This window comes from Lepeophtheirus salmonis, chromosome 8 (genome assembly GCF_016086655.4).
Source record: "Lepeophtheirus salmonis chromosome 8, UVic_Lsal_1.4, whole genome shotgun sequence".
Taxonomy (NCBI): Eukaryota; Metazoa; Arthropoda; class Copepoda; order Siphonostomatoida; family Caligidae; genus Lepeophtheirus; species Lepeophtheirus salmonis.
In genome coordinates, this window is record NC_052138.2 from 13342363 (window position 1) to 13367292 (window position 24930).

Consider the following 24930-nt stretch of genomic DNA (forward strand, 5'->3'; position numbering starts at 1 on the left):
TAAAAAATGTTTTTTTGTTTTTTAAACTGGCATCTTACTAACATTACTAAAACAGGATGATATTGATGAATACGTACTTTATGACTTAAATAGTTTTAGTAAAAGAAATTTGTCTCTTACGAGTCAGCTATATATGTATATTTTCCCACTGAAGGGATCTAATAAAAATATGTACATACATTTTTAAATATTGTATTCTTAGGGTATGAATCTGTTGGCAAAGGAAACAAATCCATTGTTATAAAACATAGTAAATGCTTTCAAGGATATGGGCACATCTAATCATGTGTAAAATATTGGATAGGAAAATGTTTTGATGTCTAGTAAATACTTACTCCAATCCAATGTCACGTCGTCTACGTAAGACTCCCTTTTTGATTATCTGTATTGTCAAATATTAGATATCCAAAGAGTACATTTATGCACACTTATGTATTGTATACATTTAAATCTGTATAGTGAAACTTTTTCTCCGTGCCAAGATTACAATTACCTTGTCAACAATACAACATTCTCTTATAAGCAAATCCTGTCTCTCATATGATCCTTTTATGTCTATGTATATGGATGTAACTATATACTCCTTTCTTTTTAATGGAAGGAGGGAAAAGATAGAGAGAGAAAGAGAGAATTTTTGAAAGAACCTTATGAAATTGATTCTGTGGTAAGTGACTCTCAGATTTTTTCTTTTAATGAAATAGAATTTTAACACTAATTATTAGTAATGGGACGATTAAAAAAAAATCACAATGCCGATTCCGATGCAATTCTAGTAAATATTAGCTATGCCGATTCTTCAATATTTTAAAAAATACCATTTTGCTATCAGGGTCGTTAACAAGATTATATTTCAGGAGAGGGAAGGGATTAGCTTTTGGAATTTTTTTGGAAAAAAAAATTAAAAATTAATTTTTTGGAAAAAATTTCAAATATTTAATTATTGGATTTTTTTTTTCAAATATACAATTTGATATGCATATATATATATATATATTTTAATTTACAGCTGTTCCCCAAAAATTACATTTTAGGCAAAAAAACCAAAAAAAATCCATAGCTATTCATTGCATCTTTCTACCTTTACTTCAGTTAGAAAAAAGGCCAAAAAAACGATTGGTACTTCGCGAATTACATTACTCACCAATTAAAAAACTCTACTCTACTTAATAAATAGTAAAGAGGATTCCTCACTTTTTATTTCAATCCTCAACCTTTTCCTAAAAAAATGAAGCATCAAAAGGCCCCATAACAGTCGGTAGTAAGCCAATGACGTAACTTTTCTCTCCTGTTGTTAGTGATGTGTTAGATCATATTTATTTGCTCCAGTCTTAGGACTGGTCTTGTTAGTCCTTGGGATTTGTACTACAACTGATTAAAAGATAAGAAATAAATTGTAGATACGTCATCAAGGACTGAACTTTATAAGTTATAGGACTGATATACCGGACTTTATTGGACCGAACCGAGACTGAACTGAACACAGATACAGTCTTTAGTCTTAAATAAGGACTAGCAAAACACTCTACGTCTTTGACTATTTTTTTACTAATTAGTAGAAATATTTTCTTAAGAAGGACTAGTATGAAAATCAACCAGACCAAACAAATCAATAGGCGATAGTTTATAAATGATGATCACTTTTGTAATTAATAAAATTAGACTCTGACTGAGATTTAAGATTGATTTGTAGATCCTTAAAATCTATTCATCCATAGTGAATTATAATGGCTATTGATTTTAAATACTTTTTCAATAGTCCTGTAATAGATATTGAAATTACATTTTCTACCTTGACAGATCCTTTGATAATAGGACTACAAAAATAAAACTTGATAGAAATTAAATGTTACAAAAATAAAGATTTATTTTTTTATTGGCAAGACGGAGTTCCATCGATGACTAGGGATAAATAGACATTGTAGTACTGCATTGAAACTAAAATACTTAGGGGTCAACAATGGGCATTAATGATTCAGCGTCAAATTAAAAAAAAATTATATGAAAGACTATTAGTTCCCAACCATGCGTCATAAAAATAACGAATTCATCATTAGATACTCGATGGAATATTAAGGGGAAAAACACCTTGTTCATGTTGAGTAATAAAATGTTTAATATATTTTTATAACATATATGTCCATCTCTTTCCCTTGAGTTCCTATAACTTAAGCCATTTAAATTATAGAAATATCTTGAAGTCATTTTTCCTTCTTTAGGAACAACCGGAATTGAACTCACTCACAACTTCTCTCAAGCAAGATATCTGCACTGCTATGTGCCTCTTATTTAAAGGATTATGTGTACATATATGTTGTTTTTTTTAGAGAATATTTCTAACTCAATCAAATTTTGTAAGTAATTCAGAATCAAATTAATTTTATTTATAACCCTGCAATGTGATACTTAAATAAATGGCTTAAAAAACAATATCTACATATTACCTTTATACATTAATTTTAAACATGAATTCACTTTTATGTATATTAAGTTATAAAAGTTGAAAGTTTGAATTTGATTGGTTTAACAAAAGAAAGCACATGCGACATTATCTTTTGATTAGGTTTAAATCAAATTGATGTAATGTAACAATTGTTTTTTGTTTTTTTTTGGCCTCTCAATTTGCTCTTATTTATTATTTTTTCAATACATACTTTTATTTTACTAGAATGTTACTTTTTATGTTATTTTTGTGTATAGTCACGTAATGATTACACAGTACATTAAGTTTTCTAATTTTAGAGAAGGAGGGAAAAAACAAAAGTTAAATTATGTTCGACACGCATTGTACGAGTTGTACATAATATGGACATCCGGCCTTATCCCACAGATAAGAGATCATGATCATTGATTCAAATAGAATAAAATGCTAGTATCTTTAAAAAAAAAAAAAACGTGATGACCTAGACAATTTGAAGAATGGTTGGAAGGACAGCAGCTTCGCTGTCAAGATGTTTCAGTATAACAGCTGCAAACAGCCATGAGAGGAAGGGAATAAACAAAAATCCCACTCCGTATCTAGCACAGATTTAGTCAGAATTACTCCGATGGCAATGCTTAATTCTACTCCGAGTCCAACAAGGACTTAGACTTACCACTCCCGAGCAATCATTCCATATTACTCCCTCATTCATGAGCACACAATTTAGTGATTACTTTATATTTTTATGTTCTGTCTTTAAAAAAAAAAATCAAGCCGAAAGACGTATCTATATAAGTTCTATAAAATTGAATTATAAATCCACGGAAACATTTTTATCATGTTATGGTTTTAAAAAAAAAGAAAAAAAACTTGTTGTTAAATTAAAATTGAGTCAACGACTCAAGGGGAAAAAGAAAAACCGGGAATTCAGAGATCTGATAAGTAAATCATACTATAAAGAGATAATCTGTAGCTAGTTCTGAAAAATAATCCATAGTAAGCAATCTATTTTTTGTATTAGTATTTCCCCTACATGGAGAGGGAGTTGATGATTATAATTGTCTGAGAGACGTAATATGGAGCCACAAAAAGAGCTCTTGTTCAGCTTTAGAAAATTTAAAAAAACACTCTTACAATAGCCAACTAAGAAAAATATCGTACTCATAAAGATCATAATTTATACAACTCTATCTATATGTCAATCTTATTTAACATTCAGTTAAAAAACAGCTCCATGATGTATCTTCTTACTTTTTCTATTTAATACTATCAAGGTGCCTTCAACAAACAGGTTTTTAGTATTTTTGGACTTTGCGTTTGAGCCTTAACATGTAGATATCGAGGATAAATTATCATTGCATACTTGATAGGCAGGAATTACTTCCTTCTCGATCCTCAATTCTACTCCGAGTACAACAAGGACATTCATTTATGACCCAGCAAAAAATCATTAGTGTTAGTCTTCGTCTTTAGAACAATAGTGTTTACTTTATACTTATTGCTCTCTCTTGCAGAATGAAATAATATTGTTAGCGGCTTAGGAAAAAAATAAATTCTCATCAGATTGCAATTTTAAAAAAAGTGCAATTTTTAATTTTCAATTTTGTTTTTACCTATACCCATAATAATCTTTCCATCTTTAATATACATTGGTTTTTTGGTTTAATATCCCACTTCCCCGATGGACAAATACTCTTTCTACAAACGAATTTGGGCATTGTTATCATTTACTATCCCAAATATAGATTCTCATTTATACAAATTAATTTTCTAATAGACCATGAATAAAATTGGGCAAGAGTAATAGTTGATTAATTGATAATGCAAAATGAGTTTCCTTGTATAAAACAAGATTAATTTCATCAGTAGAACATCCATTGAAGATTCCTTAATATTATATTTTATCTCATCTATGAATATGGAGTATCCCATTTTGGTCTTCATTCTATTGGGAGAACATTATCTTTGATAAAACAGGGAAACCATAAATAATTATTTATAACTTGGTCCACAAAATATTTCACATATAACTAAATATTTAAAAATACATAATGTACCATTTTAATATCATATTCGGGACTGCAATGTTCCCAGGTAGGTTTAAGCGTCTAATTTCCATCACAAACGGATAAAAAATCAGCCATATTTATTTAATATTTATAAGATGAAGGTGATCTAGTTTTTTTATGGCTCCTAAATATATCATTTTTCAAAGTTTCAGCGGGAAAATTGAGGTTGCTTCGAGAAAAATTATTTTTGGAAGGGGATGGGTAAAAAAAATTATATTCATTTCAATAATAAATGGTAAAATAAATTCAAATCAATGGCTAATTTTATTAATAGGGAAACAAACAATCTTATTCCTTAAATTCCACGGTGACCAAACGATTTGCTTAGGAAATCTAAGCCAAGGGGAACTCTGTTGTTATATATATATATAATATCATAAATGTATCTAAACACTTTTTTTTTCTTGGGGAGGGGGGGTTAATGGGTTCAATCCTTTTTTCACTTAATATAACTTGAAATGATGCCATTTTAATTCAATTTGGATGTATAGCATTCATATTGAATTAATTTTGTTTCTTTTTATAATTAATTCGAACTGGTTTTTTTACAAGTGTACTTTATCTTAGGGAATAGAGAAAGAAAGAATATAAACAAACAAATTTGAATAAACACAGTCTGTGCTGCTAGGAATTTTGTGACTCTAACTCTGGGTATTTTCTTTTTTAAATATGTAACAATTGAATTGAAACTTTTAATTTGAATGTAATCAATTACCACAGACAAAATCGAACCTATATAGATATATATATATATTATTATTTTTGAACTATTTCAGGTACTACATAAAATCGGCTCAACTATTATAAATATGGGTTAAGTTTTCTAGATATATGATATTTTTTAACTCAAAAATAAGGCAGCTCTGCAACAATGTGTACAAAAGCTCTAAGAGTTCTTTAAAAAAATTAAAATGAGCTGTACTACACCCAAAATAGCTTAAGGGTCTCAAACATTCCCAAAAGGTTTTTTTATTGTCCCTAATAGAATAAGTATTTGTACAAGAGGAAAAAAATATTTTCTTAGCAACGAAACAGTTTAACGTACACATATATAAATAAATTCTTGGTTCTGACTCTTATCTTGAATTTTTTTTATGTATGTATTATGTACAACATACAAATATGTATGAATGGCCATTTTATTTTATTTTAGGTACATATAAGCCCATTTCCATGACCTTTTTAATCAAAAAAGTACAGCCATTAGATTTGGTTTTTAGATAATGTGTACCATATACATTGTACATTATAGAAGCCAAAATATAAAATACTTTGAAATTGTTTTCATATCTTATTCATAAATCTTTTGGATGAGGAATGGCCAAGATCGAAGAAAAAGATTAAGTTACTTGTATATTTATAATTATATCGAAAGCTTTATAGTCATATATATTATATTATGTAAGACTTTATAAATGATGCATATAATTAAAGGTATATAAAGTATATTGTGGAAAGCGGGGACGATTTTTTGTAGTTGCAAACATAGAGGGGATTATTTTCATTCTTGAGAAGAATTCAGGATCGGCATTGGAGTAGCTTCTGCCAATTTCTTTTTTATGAAATTAACAGTTAAACAGCCCTTGTTGGACCCAGAGTAGGATTGAGGATCGACATCGGAGTAATTCTTATCAATGTTCTTGCGTATTTCCTTCTCTCCCCCTTCCTTGTCATAGCTGATTGTAACTCATCTAATAACACGTCAAGACAGTTCAGCTGCACTCCCTTAAAACATACGTTCAATTGTGAGGGTGACCACGTTTATTTTCAGTTTTTTGTATTTTCACATAGCATTTTTTTTTTTGATATTTTTTTATGAATAGCTGTGATCTTGTATTATTTTTAATTAAATTTTTTGTCAACATCTGAAGATTTTTTTCCAAACAATTTAATATTTGAAATTTTTTTCCAAAAAAATAATTTTTAATTTACTTTTTAATTGGGTACAAGGGTTGTTCACTTATGTCAGTACTATTTAATTAAAATTAGTGATAAAAATCTTGTGCACTTGAATAATATAATTGGCTGTGACGTCATAATCATTAGATGTGGAAATATTGATTCAAATTATTGGGATTAATCAAATGGGAAGGGGAGGAAAGGGAAGGGTTGGATCTGTGTGCCAAGACATTTACTTTATGAGGATCTTTCCAAGGGAACATTTGGGCATATGGGTCTGCAACCCTTCATCCTTCGTCTTCCTAGAATTTCATATTTTCCCGTTGGGATATCTGTGCCAATTGGAACACACTTTCTCATATCAGATCTTCTCTTCAACTTCAGGTTACAATCAGTCAAAGTATCTCCCTCTTAGTGCCTCACTCACTGGATCTCATCTCCTTGAATGCAAGGATCGTTCAATATGCAGATGTCCGAAAGTATCAAAGTATCTTAAAGTTACTTCTCACCTCGCGAATCATTGCCTTTATACTGAAGAATTCATCCATTACTCCATATGATTCCAAATTTCCTCAAGTCAGCAACACTGCTTCATCTCCAACTCTAATAAAAATAATTCATTGATAAAGAGTCCTCTCAGGGTCCTTGATGCATGTAACGTATGCTGCATGAATCACTAGTCTGAATCACACTCATTTCAATTCCATGTATACTTGATCGAATTCATGCTGTAGTGTCTACGTATACATTCTGAATACTCAAAGTCTCACTCCTGATTTCATCATACTTGTAAGTGTTTCTTGCATGGAAAACAAGAAAAATGCTATCTTAAACTTTCTTTCTCGATATATTTGTCTGCAAATCATATTCGGTTCCTATATTATGTGCATTATTAGTTCTTGGGAACTGTTAAGTGATTATGTGATAAACAAGTGACTTCTTCACTTCTGTACAATTCTACAGGAATGTCATTGCAATTCTAAAACTAATAACTAATTTGCTTGTCTCCATATCATAATATTGCACAAATGAAAATTTAGTATCTCCATACAATTTAATTAATTACAAATAATAATTAAATGTTTTCCATAAGAGCTTATTAATATAAGTGGTTTTATTTAAGAAAATAGTGAAAATGTAACAAAAAAATAATACATTTTTTCAGTATTTAATAAACAAATAACAAAATAAATTATAACATTAGATTCTATATTTATAAGTTCCCCTTATAATATTTTTTCATCCTTTTGATTCCTTTTACTATGTTTTAAAAAATAAGGTCAATTCTGCTGTGAATGGTGCAGAATGTTTCAAGATGTGAGACACTTATAGGGTTTTATTGATTCAGATTTCTCATAACTGTAAGTCCAATCCTTGTATTATTCTGTCCGAGACAAGTTTGCATTTTAACGATTCCGAGTAATCACTTACCGAGCTAAGGAACCCCCGATGCGTATGAAAAAGCGTATCAATTATTATGATAAATTATTTTTGATTTAATTAAGAGTAGACTTTGTATAGATAATACATTTGTACACCACAGAAAGAAGAATTGATATCCTAATAATACTCGATGTGTTAGATTCAAAAAATATTAAAAGCAAACATAGTAATGCTAAATTATATTACAAATTAAAGCCAATTTGAACAGAAGGAACTAAACTATTATATTATTCAGTAAGATAAATACATAATAATTGATTGAAAGTAATGAAAAACTTAATAATATTTTTATTGCGAATAAAATAGGTGAAAATCCAATTTTGCTCCTAAAGGTGCAGAATCTTTCGACACTTCTAAGGTTTTTATTGAGCCCGATTTATCATATCTGATTACAATCCCTTATTCTCTTCTTTGGAATGCGAGTTTTCATTCTACAATTCGTCAACTTCCAAATAATTTTGAAAAATATGATTTTCATAAACACCTTGTAACTCTCATATGTTATTATGAAATGACGCTAGAAAAATTGTATGAAGTACAGGAAACGTATTAATCTAGGTATTTAGCGAGTTAATGATCCATATATATATATATATAAGATTTTAATTCTAAACATCTCTTCATTTTAAAATATTTTGTGATCCCAAATGGGATCACCAGGAGAGAATTGGTTAATACTTTTTGACATCCCTATTACAGTGATATAATACTTGCAACCTACATGTGTTAGCTCCACCGTACCCGCAACAAATGGGGTAGAAGAACTGAGAAGTTAATAACATGACATAGCTGGAGTTGAACTGTTTTCTAGGGAAAAAAGAGAGCGAGGAGAAGGTAAGAGCAAGACATAAAGGTACTACTGAATTAAGACCCTATTAGCTGCCTGATATATGATTTGAGAGAGAAAATCAATTACTACTATAAAGAGGAGACCCTTTTGCATCTAAAACAGCATTAATGAAGGAAAAGTATTGTGTTTCCATTTATTTCCTTTTCTTTTAATTTATTATCCATTCTTAAAGTAAATCACACCAAAGATAAATGAAAATGCTTACATACTAGGTTAAAGTTAACACCACGATGACTTATTAAATAATAAGTAAAAAAGAAGAAAGGCAACAACAATTTTTCCTCTCTCATTTTTTCAATGCCAATAATTCATCTCTTTGCATATCATATGCTCACAAAAACATTTTCCAAGCATTTGTCATATTTTTATGGGGAAATAAGTATTTATTTATTGGCCAAAAAATGATAGTCAGAGTAATAAATTAGGGATTTAAAAAAAATTGTTCTATTATAATGTCATGCCTATCACACTCCTCTTTCATTATGTAGGTATATATTTAAAACTAATGAATATATTTTTTTTTTCCTTCATAAAAATATGAAAAATGGTTGAAAAATTGATATTTAAACTAATGGTATACCATTGTTTTAATTTCTCAGTTCTTTTCTCACTTTTGAAGTGGCGTGCTTACAGATCTATTGTTCTTTATAAATGATATATGGAAGCATGATTTAGTCATCAATTTTATTAGTAAATATCTTCTATTCAAGTACATATGAAATATATTTTATCTCCATTTGTATGCATATATCTCAATAAATTATATTTTATATTTATGTATACATAAAAATACCAAGAGACAATCTCTATATAGAGTTTTAATTAACTATTGTAGTAAGTGTATAAATAATAACATAATTTTTAACTTTTCAAGAAATGAGAATGGCAAAAAACTTGTTGCTTTTTTATTTTTTGTAGGCAGGTCATGAAATCATGCAAAAAAAAATTAATATAGTATTTATTTACTACCACGGTCTGTCAAGTTTGTCTTCAATTTTTTAACGATCATATTACTAAACAATGATGGATCCGTATTTTATAACTTAAATATATTTTAATGATATAAAATTGTCTCTCACAAGTCGGCATGCAGCATTTACCAAGAAGGATTAACTTCCTGGAAATCATCCAAATAATGAATTCCTGTATGTCTGAGTACCTGTTTGAACAAGTACAAAAATGATTCCACTGTCCTCTAAAGTAGCATAAGCTGTTTTAGCATGATTAAAAATACCACGGCTCAAGAACTTTGTCTAGACGTCGTGTTTACATACTTAGCAAACTACTATAAATTTTGAAAAGCTAAGGGTCGAACAATAGATAATATACTATGTCACAGTCAAAGTGATACCATCGTTATTCTAATGTTGAAATGATAAGAAATTATTAGCTTATCACAAAAAAAAAAAAAATCTCTTTCTTAGGTTATATTAAATATTGTTTCCATTAGTTATACCGATAAAAAATATAGTTTATTCTATTGTTAATCGATAACTGCAACTGTCTTAACATGCATCATAGCTTCTTCATTTTGCCCTATCGATGGAAAAAGTTCGATACAGAAATGCCTTCACGTAAGTACCAAAAAAGTAGATTTCCTACATCACCATTTAATCAGTTTAAACATTTAATATTTAATTTATTTAAAACTTAGTTTTTGCTACCGAGGGTCTAGATATTACCTTCTTTTTTTTCAATATAAAGTACTTTCAAAATGAATCGCCTGACAATTTTTTTTCTTATAGTAACTTCATTTTGTACTTTTTTTAAGCCATACTTTGTTTATGTGAAACGATAATTAAGCCTCTTGTTAATATTAGCTGCCTTTCATATGATTTTGAGGGGGAAATGTACTACAGCTATAAAAAGGAGAACCTTCAAGATTTAAAAAAGCATAAAAGTAGAGAAGATATTGTAGTTATGTTTAAATTGATATGCATCTATTTATTTTATTATGCATTTTTAAAACAATTTACATCAAAGATGGGCAATTGAGCATACTTCAAAAGGAAGAAATTGAACACCACGATGACCCATTAAATAATTTACATAAAAAAAAGAGACACTTTAACAACCGTGTATCATTTTTTTAATTTTTTAAGGTAGTTTTTCATCACAAACTACTCAGCAGCATCATTTGTCTTTAAAATTGCTAATTTTTTTATATGTAATTTTATTCAAATAAAATATTTAAAGCTATTAAAGGGCATTAAATATGGATACTAAAAAGTATTTTTAAATTATTGGTAGGATCTTTTTTTTTTTTTTACTTTTTCATTTGATGTACAAGTATACGAGTGGTAAAAGCCGTTTCGGAAATGAATGAATGAAAGGCTTTCTCCGTTTTTTTATGAATAATGTCCATGATTATTTAATATAAAGAGATTTTTACTTTTGATATTCTTACATATGTATTTATGTACTAAGGTATATACTTAATATTGCATTATTAATAATCCTTTTTTTTTATTCCTAAATACTAAATATACTGAATGGTTAAATGTATAGGTCCAATTGAATAGATACATTATATATAAAAAACATCGGACAACCTACTATTATGTATGTGTCCCATCAACATAAATACACGTTCAAAGGATTTTTCTCAAAATGGAATCTGGATTACAATTGAAGAATAAATTACTGCTTTAAAGAGGAGAACCTTCTGTGTTTGCTGAACTTCTTACTACACGATCACTGGCAATTAGAGTTGAATATCATTTCTCTAGTTGGAATTCTTTATTATATGTTTATAAGAAGAATAAAAAAATATGACTTCATATTATACCTCTATTGTCAGCTAATACCTATACATAATCACAATAGAAAAATTAAAAATTGATAGTTTAAAAGAATAGAGGGAGTTCCATTGAAATCTGAACACTCACTAATTCAGTTATTGATGAAGGTTGAGATTTTGAAATCAATTCATATTTTGGTAAATTAACATAATATACAATTAATTACAAAGTAAAAAAAAAACTGGGCTCTCTAGAAGGGTTCTGTAAATACAACCAAACTAGCCCCGAACAGTTAAAGAAAACAGCCCAAGCCAATCCCAAGTCCATGCAAGAGATCTTGGGGTTTGGCACCAGACTGTCCACAGAGCTATCAAAAAATGGGTGGAAAGAGCCTTGTGAGGGTGAAGAGGCCACTTTAGACACCAGCAATGAAATAAATCCATCTTCTCCATTGCAAGACTCTTTTGAATGAGTTCATTTGAGCTCTTATTTGACACTTTTGACGCACCTATAGCCTTGATGCCAACACCTCCGACATCACCTCTTTGGTGCATATCGAGGAGAAGGGCATCAGTGTCCGTCATACAAACACCGAGACCCTCAAATCTACTGTCAGCTAGGACTGGGATACCATGACAGATTTCTACATCCGCAGAGGGTGCCTGGCCTTCCACCGCCGGCTGGAAGTCATCATTGCTACTCAGGGCGATTAAGAGAACGCATATTCATAGTATTATAATTTTTTAGTAAAATTATATTCTCAATTAATAATTTATATCTTGTAAGTTGTATCTCAAACCATCTAATTAGTACTCGGCATTTTTCTCTGTAAATTAATTATTCACGAAGCTGATTACCTCTTCATTTGACAAAAATCTTTGCAGTCCACCGTTTGGACTGTATTTTTGTTTCGGGCGTATAATGGTGTATCCTAATTTCATTTACAGCAATTTATCGACGCCAAAACTCGTATTTATTGCACTTAAACTCTGCCATCAAAGTAGTACTCGATTTTGTCCATTTTCACAAGAACAATCCCTCAAATGACTGTTATCTAACAATTTAGCGTCTATAATGCCTGAAACTTTGATAACTAACCATCAACAGATGCTTTTATTTACGAATAAGGTCGGAAAATTGCAAACAACCCTCTTATCATATATATGATATTCATATCGGGCCAAATTAATTATCATACATGAAATAAAGGTTTTTGCAGTTTATAATAAATTCTTGATTATCTCAAGTCATCCCCGGAATTGTAACTTAAAGTCTATAATTGATAGAAATAATATGAAATAATAATGAGTTATATGTATTTTGGATCAAGATGATTTTTGTGTTCACTCATCACATATGTTTATATCACGGCGTTACCTCGAAAACACAAAAATGTGTCGTGTATTTTGTTGTCAGCGGTTGATGTTTCTACATCTTTTCCCCTAATCCGCCTTCTTGACGTTGATAGGTTTAATTATAAAAAGTTATTATTAAGCTGAAAACATTTCTCAATGTTTAAGGGATAATAATTACATATTTTGGAGGAATTAGCAAACTACCAAGTGATTTGAGGCATTTTTAGAATGAAAGGTTGTGTGATAAAATAAAGGTAGCGACGTGTGTATGAAAAAAAAATAGTTTAAAATATTTTTTTTTTAATTGTGGATTTATTATTTTTTCCATTTTTGCCAAAAATAAAGTAGTCATATCATTAAAAAAAAATTGTGATTATTGTTCGTTCTCTATCCTTAAAAAAAGGTAAAGAAAAAAAAGAAAAACTGTTGAACAAATGTTTCTATTAACGTCACATTTTAAGGGACAGTAGATTCGATAATGAGTTTGGGAGGGAAAAACAAAACCCAATATTATCTTGTATTGTGTCTCTATAGAAACAATTTAATTAAAACCTTATCAGAAGACTGTCTAATAGGTATGTATACATACTAGACTGTAACGAAATGACAACAGTTCAAAATTGGGAAATGTATGTTATTTTTTATTTCATTCATTTAAACAAGGAAATGCGCTTCAATTGCCCAAAAATAAGTCCTTCAATGACACATTTTGATTTTAAAATCTGTTGAATATCGAGAGAAAAAAAAATGTGGTTTTTTTTCTTCATATTATTCCCTTAAAATGATCGAGTGAAATCGATACACAGGAATTTTCTTTGTTAACTAATGCATATTCGAACTATATCTTTCAACAATAATTTTAATAAAATTGCCCTAATTTGCCTCAAGCTATGAGTATTTTAGTACGAAGGTTGTCGCTTGTAAATTAAGATAGTCTTTTTGCACCGCGTATTATGCGTATATATTTTGATTTGTTTCTTCATTTTTTCTACTCAAATCTCGTTTTTTGATACCAAGTGTTCAATATATTACTATCAAATATAGTTTTGAAGTTATTTCATGCACAGTAAGAAAAACTATTATTCCTATTTTTTTATTCATTATTCCATTATTTTATTTTAAATACGAGACTGTATTATATTTTTAACATTGACCCCAATTTATAAATCATTTTTTTACAGATAACTTATTCTTCTGAATAAAATATGGAAATGAACGTCATTCCTACGTCATATCTTACATGTATGCTTAATGTATTCCTAAATAGGGTAACTGAACCAAATTGGGCCACTAAATCCCAATAACGATTTTCAATAATTCTAATAGAATACTAGCAGGTGTGATTAGAAAGAAAAATATATCCCATTTTAATACTGGACCAGAGCAGAATGGATATCTTAAAAAAAGGCATATTTCAAAACATTTTCAGAAATAGTGGTATTCATAAGCTTAATTGAATTGCATTTCCTATCTTAACTCAACAAGTAATTACATATGAATTTTCCATACAAACTGCCCCTGCGATTAATAGAGACGTTTCAATTGATTTTGCAGTTATTACAGCAGACTAAAAAATAAGTATACTATAGGGAAAAATTTTATTATTTTGAAGAACATAATTAACATTAGATTGAAATCATCCAATTAATGGTTTCTTCCACGGTTAATTGTATATTTTGATTCAGTTAAAAACGAAGTAGAAAAAGATTGCATTATGTGGGAGAAGAATCAGCTGTTCTTCACGAGTTATAGTTTGATGATAAATTCCGAAGAATAAATACAACATTCCCCTTATGTGAAATGTCTGAAAGAAACTTGATGATGTGTCTTAATGACCAATTTTATACTTATCACATTCCAAAAATGCTAACTTCAGGAATTTTAGATAATGATCTTCATTAAAATAAAGTTAACTGTTATGTCATATTCAATATGGCTAACAACAGCAAGTTGTGTTACACCAAATACTCTTAATTCAAAGCATCAAAAGAGAGAAACCTTTTTATACGAAGTAAGTAGTAAAGCAACGACATTCAGTGAGAAAGGGTAGTGTGGCATGGTTAATTGAAATATCTTCTTCTAACTTGACTTTCAAGCTCTGATCAAGAAAATGGAAAATTATCAGTATCAAAAACTATGGAAATAAGAAAATAAATGCAATCGGTAATATTAATGACCGTCCCTACTAATCACCCAAATTCAACATGAATGCTACTTCTATTAAGCATTTCTATGATCAAAACAACGCTACTAAGCACCTCATCAAAGCAGCCATTCTTAACAGTTAACTTAGTCGTTTTTTATCTTCAGGGCTTCAACTTCCCAACATGTATACAAAGCTGTGAGTGCTAAAAGAAGTAACGAAAGCATCATTTTAACTTTATAATTAAGAAAAGACATTTAATGGAAAAAAAAATAATAATAATAATGGAACAAAGAAGCAAGTGAAACCCGTTATTGAATCAATAATTCTTTTAAAGTATTATTTAATAAAAATATATGACATGTTCAACAAATCAACGCTACAAATGACGGAAGGATAAATAAAACGTCGTTTTTTTGAGTAATTTAAATGACGGTTCTTGTAGTTCAATTGGTTTTGTAGGTATAATAGTGTTTCTCATTATTCATGAAAGAATCTGGAAGTATATTTGATCTTAATATGTTGGACAATTGGTATCAAACCACAAGATTTGAGTAGTAAAAATGAAGAGACATATCAAAATATATGAGGGTAATACGCCGTACAAAAAGTGTAAAAAAATTTCCTTCGACATCTTTCTGATTAAAATATTCATAACGTAAGGCAAATTAGAGAAATGTTATTCAAATATTATTGAAAAATATACTTGTAATCCGCAAGTTACATTTCATAAAACTCTTGTATCTCGATTTAACTCGATAATTATAAGAAAACAACATGAAAAAATATTTTTTTCGATATTTTACAGATTTTCCAATCAAAACGTGTCCATGAAGTTCATTTTTTTTAAATGATTAAAGATTATTTTCTTGTTTACATGAATAAAATGCAAAATAGAAATATTGTGTGATACCCAATTTCGAACATTTGTCATTACGGTACAATCTAATACATAATTCGTGCATGTAGGCATATTGCCTGTCAAAAATGATATACATTGCAACAAAGAGTTTAGTTTACCAATAACAAAAAGTATCGCACACGTTCTAGAGCATATTAATACAACTCGACATATTATGGGCAAAACTCCTCTCTTTATCACATCTCGTGAACCTTTCATTAAATACAAAATGAAAAGATGTATCAAAATGAACTGTTTGTTAGGCAATTACATAATAAAATATATTATTATATTATCTAACCATTGGAAAATTATTAATTCAATAGCTTTAAAAGTTATGTAAGTACTATTTTGATTTCCAAAGTAATAAACATTATTTGAAATAAAAAATGCCATCAAAAATAATGGATTCCTTTTTATTCCATTATGTATTATCGTGATGAAAGAACAAAAAGGTTTTTTCTTGGGAATTCAAAGTGGTATGAGGCTTTTGTACATTTATCAGTTTGTAAAGTGACGCCGCCTAGTAGTAAAATAATATAACTCTCTAAATAATAATTGAAAATTTATATATCTTCCATACACATAAATAACATACTCACGCCACCTTGTGGATAATATATTTTTATCAGTTTGTTCATACCCTATTAGTCAACTGACGTCGGTATTTCTAGATAATATTTGTGATAATGATGCATTGTTGATTAAAAATATATATATTTAAAACTTGTACCGATTCTTGAGACGTGGCCGATTCCAAGTCCCATATTATATGAAGATGTAAAAATAATATTTTGGATTTGTTGAAAGACCAAATTTAGAACATTTTAATTTCAGTCTTTTCAAGTATTTCGTAGGATCTGCTATTATGTAAATTTTTTAAATGCTTCTTATTTGTCTTTAATTTTATTTATACATTAATATTGTATTTAACTGGTACAAAAAAACTATAAAAAACCTTAAGTAAATATTTCCTTTTAACAATTTGTTAATGTGAATCTATTCTACATAATATTTATAAATACATAAATTCATGCATATTTCTATTTTTGATTTCTATTATATTTATGCAAATGAATACATTTTTGCAAATTAAAAAAATGAAAGGAAAGAATGGCATTGAATAATATTTATAATACGTATGGGTTAAAGCCAGAGATGTATAAAACATGTTCAAGAAAGTGGGAACGACTATTTTTAGTAAGCAATCTAAACGGGGATTTAATTGCAGTTATCATTTTTTTTTTCATTCTTGAGAAAGGAACATTCATAGAAAATATATAGAGCTTCGAAGTTAATATTGAGGAAGTTGTTATCGACTTGATATGACGTCAGCTGTTTTCAGGATATTTACTCTATTTTTTTTCCTTTTTTAAAAGAAATTTTACGACGCGATTTATGTAAGCTTCCTCAAAATTATGGTCATAAATAAGGTATTTCGGAAATTGTAAAAAAGTACATATAATTCCACTTTCGGATGACCGTGTTCATTTTTAGAACCATACTTCTTACACTATTTCGGAAAATTTGACATAATATCAAAATATATCAATTATTTTATTATGACAAAGTTTAAAGTGGATGAGATCAACCATTTGTTCACCACAGTGCAGTATTAATCCATGGTCATAACTTTAATTACACGCATTTAACTGTACATATACAAACTAATAATAATAAATTTATTAAAATTGTATATAACAATTAGAAATTAAATTCCTTTCAGATCCTTAAAAAAGGAATATATAAGCATAATTGTATCATCAGGAAAGGCTGTGTAACAGTTGACGTGATTTTTTGCAACACTGGCGCGCCCCTAGATAATATATGCTTATTGATGGGAACATTCAAGTACAAAGTAATAACTGTTGAGTGTGATCATAAAAGGCAGAGTTTACAAATGAGGGTTTGCTCGGGATTTATCACGGGCGTCCGCAGGATTATATTTTAGAGAGGGGTTTCGTTTTTTTTTGGAATTTTTTGAAAAAAAATTATAAAAACCATATTTTTTGGATTTGAAAAAATAAACTTTTTGGAAAAAAAATTCAAAAATTCAATGCTACTCTGAAAAAAAATCAAAAATTCAATGCTATTCTCAAAAAATTTCAAAATTGATAATTAAAAATATTAAGTTGTTTGGAGAAAATTTCAAAAATTCTTAGCTATTTACAAAAAATTTAATTTTTAACTACGGACTACAGCCCTTCCTCTTCAGTTTTTTCAAATGTTAAGTCCATGCAGTATACAGCAGAAGTGAATAACAGCCTCATAGAATAGATATTTGAAGATATATTTTCATGATTCTTTATGTTCGTATTTATATAAAATTTAAATTTGAAATGAAAAAAAAAAACTTTAGTCGCTAGCTCTTTCAATGTGAATTTAAATTTTCCAAAAACTAAAGTCATTTTGGTTAGTTTTATGTAAAAGTTCATCATTTACAACCCTAGGATAATATATTTGAAAATATCCATAACGCGATCTTCAAATTGGCCATCAATTTTTATTAAGATAGTTATTATATGTAATTGTAATTTCCTCGTGTAAATATGATCCTTTTATTTTAAGCATTTCTGCACTAATTCATTAAAATAAAACTCTTAAATTACCCTTATCTAACTCATTGTGTTAGATAATTCTATGGCTGAAAGATCATAAAGGCTTCTAATATTTAAAATACAGATAAAAAAATCGGCAATATTAGCAGAATTAAAGAGACAGTTCGTCTAGACATGGTCTCTGTACATAAATATATAGAGTAAAGCGTTCGTTAAAAAATATTTTATTTTAAGTTTTTTGTTTTTTTTGTGTGTGTGTGTTCCCCTGTATGTCTTTTTTACTAATGCAGCATTCAGCATATAAAAATATAATAAAGAAGGATTATCATATGAGGTCCATGAAAGGACATATTTTATACTATTTTACAATTTATTAATACCACTATATATTCATATATTTGGTATTATAAACCACTCTTATCATAATGGGTTAGAAGTGGCAAAGTGACCTCATTGTAGAGGTGAAGGATCGTAAATAGCTTATATCAAGATTGAAAATATGATTTAAATAGTTTTGGGTTCTAATGACAGAATAAAAATTTAATAAGTATTCTTTAAACATAAGTAATAGAAACTAAAACCTACCATGACAACGGAAGGAGAAATATAATACCAAGCATCTATTTACAGAAAATAATCAGTATTTTTTGCATGCTGATTATCGGACCAAGGAGGTTATTGTGCTATTTGGTAGTATAGCTTATATAAGTTAATTAAAAAATTTATACAAATAAGTCTTACTAAAGGCCTTCAATGTGAACAAGGGTAGTAATTCAATAGTTGAAAAGACTGAGGACCACTCCAACACCTTTTACTTATTACTCAATTACTGAGAGCCAGTTTGACTCAAATATTTCAAAATTAAACAGAACAAAGCAAAATTTATATGATAGCTATTGTTTGAATCTATTTATAAATTATATCAGTAAGTAGTTTTTCTGCAAACTAACCAAGTTGAACGGAGGTTATGGATTTACCTCCGTTTATTTGTTTGTTTGGTGATTAGTTTGTTTGTTAGTAACCAGGGTTACAGCAAAACGGATCATTTTTTTACAAACTTGGTACGCAAATTAGATATGGTAACAGTAAGAAGCCATTGAGAGGTCAAGGAAACACAAAACGTAAAAAATGCAGAGTCGACCATAGCTTTTGAACAAATTGAAAAATATAACTCAATTTGATTTTATGCGGAGGTTTTGAGCACTACCCAGTGCCCATTCTTGTTACATTATGCAACTATTCAATTAAATACTAATGCAATTATTAAGAGAACCACAAACTTTGACAAGCTAAATTTGACTTTTTTGAGAATCACTTCTTTATCCAAGTAAATGTATATAAAATTATTGTCTTTCTTAGTGGTCTATAATTTTGCTTCTTTAATAGGGCATATTGTACATTATACATACAAAAACAACATTGAATTAACAATATAAAAAGACAATGGGCTTCCTAATTTACTCTTTTGAAGAAAATATATGCCTTTTTTGCTTAAAAAATAAAATGTTGTTCATTAAATATACAGAAGCTTTCAACTTTACTAATATAAATTCATTTACATATGTTTATCAAGGTGTTTTTTGTTTAACTCCAAACTTTTTGCAACATCAAATTAATTTATATTATTATTCTTATTAACTTCTTTCTTTTTTGAAAAGGAGGAAACTTATGTTTATTGTGATGGGGCTTTTTTTGCGACATGAATGTCTTTTTCTATTGATACATATGTATGTATCAATATTTAACACTATGTAAAAACTAAAGGCATTTATTACTTTCCTACCTATTAAAAACTCCACAATCAAGATTATAATCTCTACAGAAGAATAAAAGTTAATTATAAGGCTTAAAATGAAAGCAACTAACAGGTTTTTTCTTCTCTCTTTTCCTTTATTAGCCCCTTAAGATAATTATTAAACGAAAAAGATTTAAATTAAAAAAATAAGACGAAATTAAATAGAATGAAATTAATGTTTCATATATTTTATAACTTACAAGTCATACATATAGTTCGAAAGTAAAGAATTAAATTTATAAGATATAATTGGAGATAACTAAAATTATATTAATTGTATTCTTCCCCAAACTTTTTTTTCCATTTATCTACTTAACTATAAGACCAAAGAGGCATCGATTAATAGCTCTGTAAGTACAAGGATAATCACATGGTATCCTTCAAATGTCGCATTTATATTTTGTATTTCCTTAGAAGTAACAAATAATCTCTAGGATTGAACCATAATAAATTGATTCTTATAGATAAAGTAAATCCTAGTTTAATTGGATTTATGGGACTATAAATTGATATCTTAATGAAAGGCTACTGCTTCTGTGTTGTTGTTTAATAAACAGATGATGGATACGATTAAAATATATCAATTCATAAAATAATTAATGTCATCACACATCGTCAAAGCATTAGTGAGTGACGCTCAATTGAAGAAGGATTTTTTTTTTTGCCAAAAAATTTCAAAATTGTTTTATTATCTCTGTTGCATAATTTTGCAATTTTGTAAAAAAAAATCTTGTAAACATCAAAAATTCCTTAATATGATAAACTTGGTTTATAATCTCTATTTGATTTTAGAATAAATTATTGATAGAAATTAACGATAATTATTTGAAAAAAATATTCTTATATTTTATGTTGTTGTTGTTGGGCAATAGTTGTCTTGTTTTTACAAAGTAAATTGCAGTTACTCACCTCTCTTTCTCCCAAGTTAACGACGGGACAGTGAAGATACGCGCTGCTTCCAACCTGAATGGTCACATTGGTTTCTGCTTGACCAAATGAAAAGGGTAGATAATGATCTCCATAGCCTAAAAAATACAGATAAAAAAATATATTAAAAACATTGTGAGTAAATATTTTGTTTTTACCAGCACGAAATCTCTATACTATCTCCAAACCTTTCCTTCAACAAAAAAAAAAAAAAAAGATCAATATAATATCAAAATATGTTAGCAATTAGCTAATTCAAGCCATCTGTTTTACTATTTTGTAAGTAAAGTAAGAAAATTGTTTACACATTAGCAAAAACTTATTCAAGTTTAGCCAATCAACGTTCACATGCCTTATACGAACAAAAGTATTGTTTATTTTGTGCATGATCAAAAAAAGAATGCAAAAATCATTATTATCAGCCTGACAATTTGATTTATTTTTTTGGGAAGAGAAGTTTAGCTGTCATGACGTTGAATTCGATCAGCTAAAAGCAGCTGTGATGAAAGAGAGAAGGAAATAAACAACAACATTGGCAATATTCACTCCGATGTTGATCATCAATTCTACTCTGAGTCCAAACAGGCCATACAATCCGGTTTTGTATGTAATTGCTTGTAGTAGAAAAGTAAATTTGCTCCTCAGGAACTGAGGAATAATGATAACAGCTTAGGAAAAAGACAAGGCACTCTTCAGTTTGCCTACTTAAAAAAAACGGAGAATATCAAAAATACACACGATTAGCAGTATGAAGAGATTGCATTAGCATATGAAGGGAAGAAACAGAGAATAAAATATGCCAATTTCCTCAGAATATTTCAAAGATATTAAATTTTTACTCAATTAAATGGCTCAACGTAATATAACTGTTTGGGCAGCTTAATTAATTGATTGATAAATTATATATGTATGCTTATATTGAGGGAAAAGTAATCCATTTCTATGCTAAAGACTAAATTAACCATTCAATGCTTAATGTCCTCCTTTGGTCTTTATAATTCAAGGCATACATGTACATATATATAAATAAGATATGTAATGTAATATCATTTATTTTGTCATCGTTTCTTTTCATGCCAAATATTTATCAATGTAACATATATACTCATATATGTATCTTGGAAAGAAAGAGAGAGAAAAAAAGAAGGAAGGAAATACATAATTAATGAATCATCTAGAGACTTATTTGTCATAAGAAATATAATGGGATGAATGGCTCTACTATCATTTGAGTGCGTGTTGGGGGGAGGGGGGAGATGAATGATCTGAATCTTGTGTGTCTGTCAGATTTTTGATGAGACACAAAAAATATATTTAACATATTAATCAATTCAAGGACTTGAACAATATATATTCCTATATTTACGGATCTGGAATCCTTCCAGAAACTATCTGATTGATTCTCCGGAAAAAATACAAGTTATGTTTGTGTCGTTTTTTCTTTCTTTTAAAGATAACGACAACCATTCATGCAGAAACAAAGTATGTTTCAATATCATAGACGTTTCATTAAGGATGTTAATGTTTGCTCCATCAAATTTTAAACAAAGAGATAAACCTATCTCCCCACTCTGGATAATAAACAATGGTTACCTCTTCTCCGAAACGGGACTCTCCTATCACAACAGCATCTAGTCTAATTACGCAAATCAACCCAATTTTATAAAAATATCATAAAAGTCAATTGAGGTTTTTTTCCAAATTTGAAAATTGACTCACCATTTGGTTCGAGTAGAAAAATAATTTAATAAGTCGACCAGAATGTTTTCACATTTTAGCTTGTTGGGGTCCTATGGTAAGAGAGAGGCCAAGAGAAAGTACCCCAGGCATTGTGCTTAACTCCACACTGGCCTTAACTTTGTATAATTTTAAAAAAAGAACATTTTTTGTTTATAAACGTCATTTAATATATATGAAATAATTTATTAAATAACCATAAGAAGGCTTAGCATTTTCTTAAGAAGCTTAAGTCCAAAAATAAAATTATTGAACTACATGTGCATAGCTTCGCTAGAGCAGGAAATATACATTATGAATATAGACCTCAAAAAATATTCCGAGGTCAGATGGAGTAAATGTAATACTTAAATATTTACTTATACTTAATTAGTGCAACACCATCTGATCAACTAATGGAATATTAAAATTAAAATAAATAAATAAATTATTATTCTCTAAAAAAACGTCATCTCGATAAATCCGGAATTACTTTAACGGCTAATTATGAGACTTGTATAAGAGATAGATAATTTTTTATACATTAGAAACCCACATTAAATTTAAAATGATTATTCATAATGAAAGTCTTTATTCTCGATCCCGATCTGTACACGGTCCCTGAATGCCTTGTATGTCTTTGTTACCTCGTGCGGATCCATGTCTTTCATTGTATTGACGATGGAGACCTTCATGGATTCAACTGAGGCATAATTATTCTTGCAAGTGATCCTCTCTATCCGGCCCCACAGGTAAAAACCACAGGGATTTAGGCCAGGGCTGTTGGCTGGCCAATAAAATGGAGGTCCAAGATCTGGCACATTTTGTATTAAGATCTCTTGGATAATCTTGGCCTTATGAGCAGGTGATGAGTTTTGTTGGAATATATATGGCTTCTCATCTGTGACTTCATTCATTCATGGGATGAACATGTCCTTGAGAACGTCCTTGTATACCTCCTTGGTCACCTTCTGGTCCTTTTGGAAGAAGTGGGGGGCATAACTTATCCCTCCGTGTTGATGATCCCCAGGACCATAACTGAAGCCGGATTCTTTGTTTTCATGACTAGTTGGACTTCATCAGGGGACGGACAGATCCATCTATCCTTTTTACGATTCTGCTTGCCGTCAATGGTGAAGTTTTTCTTGTCCAAAAAAAAACCCCCACCTTTGCTCTTCATTTGATTAATAAGAATCTTGCCTTTGCTCATTCTGTCTGCCTTATTCTGCTCTGTTAGCAGATGCTTTGAGGCTCTGCTCTTAGACAAGAAATGCATGTCAATCCTGAGGGAATTTTTGATTAACCCTTTGCTCACGTTGCAGTCCTTGCCCAGTCTAACAATTGGTGTGTCTGGATGAATATTAACTGATCGTTTCAAGCCAGGTATGAACCTTTTAGTTTGGATTTGATAAGATCTTGTTGAATGAGTTTCTCTCTCAGTCTTTCCCTCTTCATCAAAGGCCTTAATCACGTCATAAATTGTTGATTTTGGTTATTTAAAGAAGGAAATTATCTCCTGAACAGAGTATCTCACGCGACAAGGTTCGATGATGGAAATTATCCTGACTATTTCCATGCTTGAATGACGAGATACTCAAAAAATATGTTATTAAATTCGACAGCTAAAAGATTAACCAGTATTAAATATTTTATCACAAAACATCTCAATTACTCATAATTAGCCGTTAAAGTTATTCCAGATTTACCTAGTCCACCCTGTACATTATTTGTTCTAAAAAAGTAATGCCAAAGACATTTATTTTATAAAAATGTTAACCTATTACATTATAATTATCCCATTTTTCAATAAAACACTAATGGGGTATATGAATATTTACTTATGTTAGTTTTTAGCAAAGCGGCAGAAAAGGGACCGTCTTGCACTGAAACAATACAAGTCTCAGAATGATTATTTACTTGATATAAAATATAGGTATGATTTTAACAAAGAGACCTATGGAAAAATTATGTAGCGCTCCCAAGCTACAAACTGTCACACCACCTTGTGAACAATATTGAAAACAAAATGAAAATAATCACAAATTAGCCAACCCTGACCCACCCAAAAAAAAATTAAATAAGATCACAAAGGTATAAAATTTTATCGATAGATT

At 29.3% G+C, this 24930-nt stretch overlaps 1 protein-coding gene across 2 annotated transcripts in view; it reads right to left on the reverse strand.

Moving 5' to 3' along the window:
- The window catches only part of LOC121123252 (transmembrane and immunoglobulin domain-containing protein 1), a 201104-nt gene that overhangs the window by 59026 nt on the left and 117148 nt on the right, over nt 1-24930 (reverse strand). For both annotated transcript variants that reach the window (XM_071890332.1, XM_040718381.2), the window contains one exon: nt 21083-21198. In XM_071890332.1, the coding sequence (XP_071746433.1) occupies nt 21083-21198 (116 nt within the window). The remainder of the gene's footprint in view (nt 1-21082; nt 21199-24930) is intronic.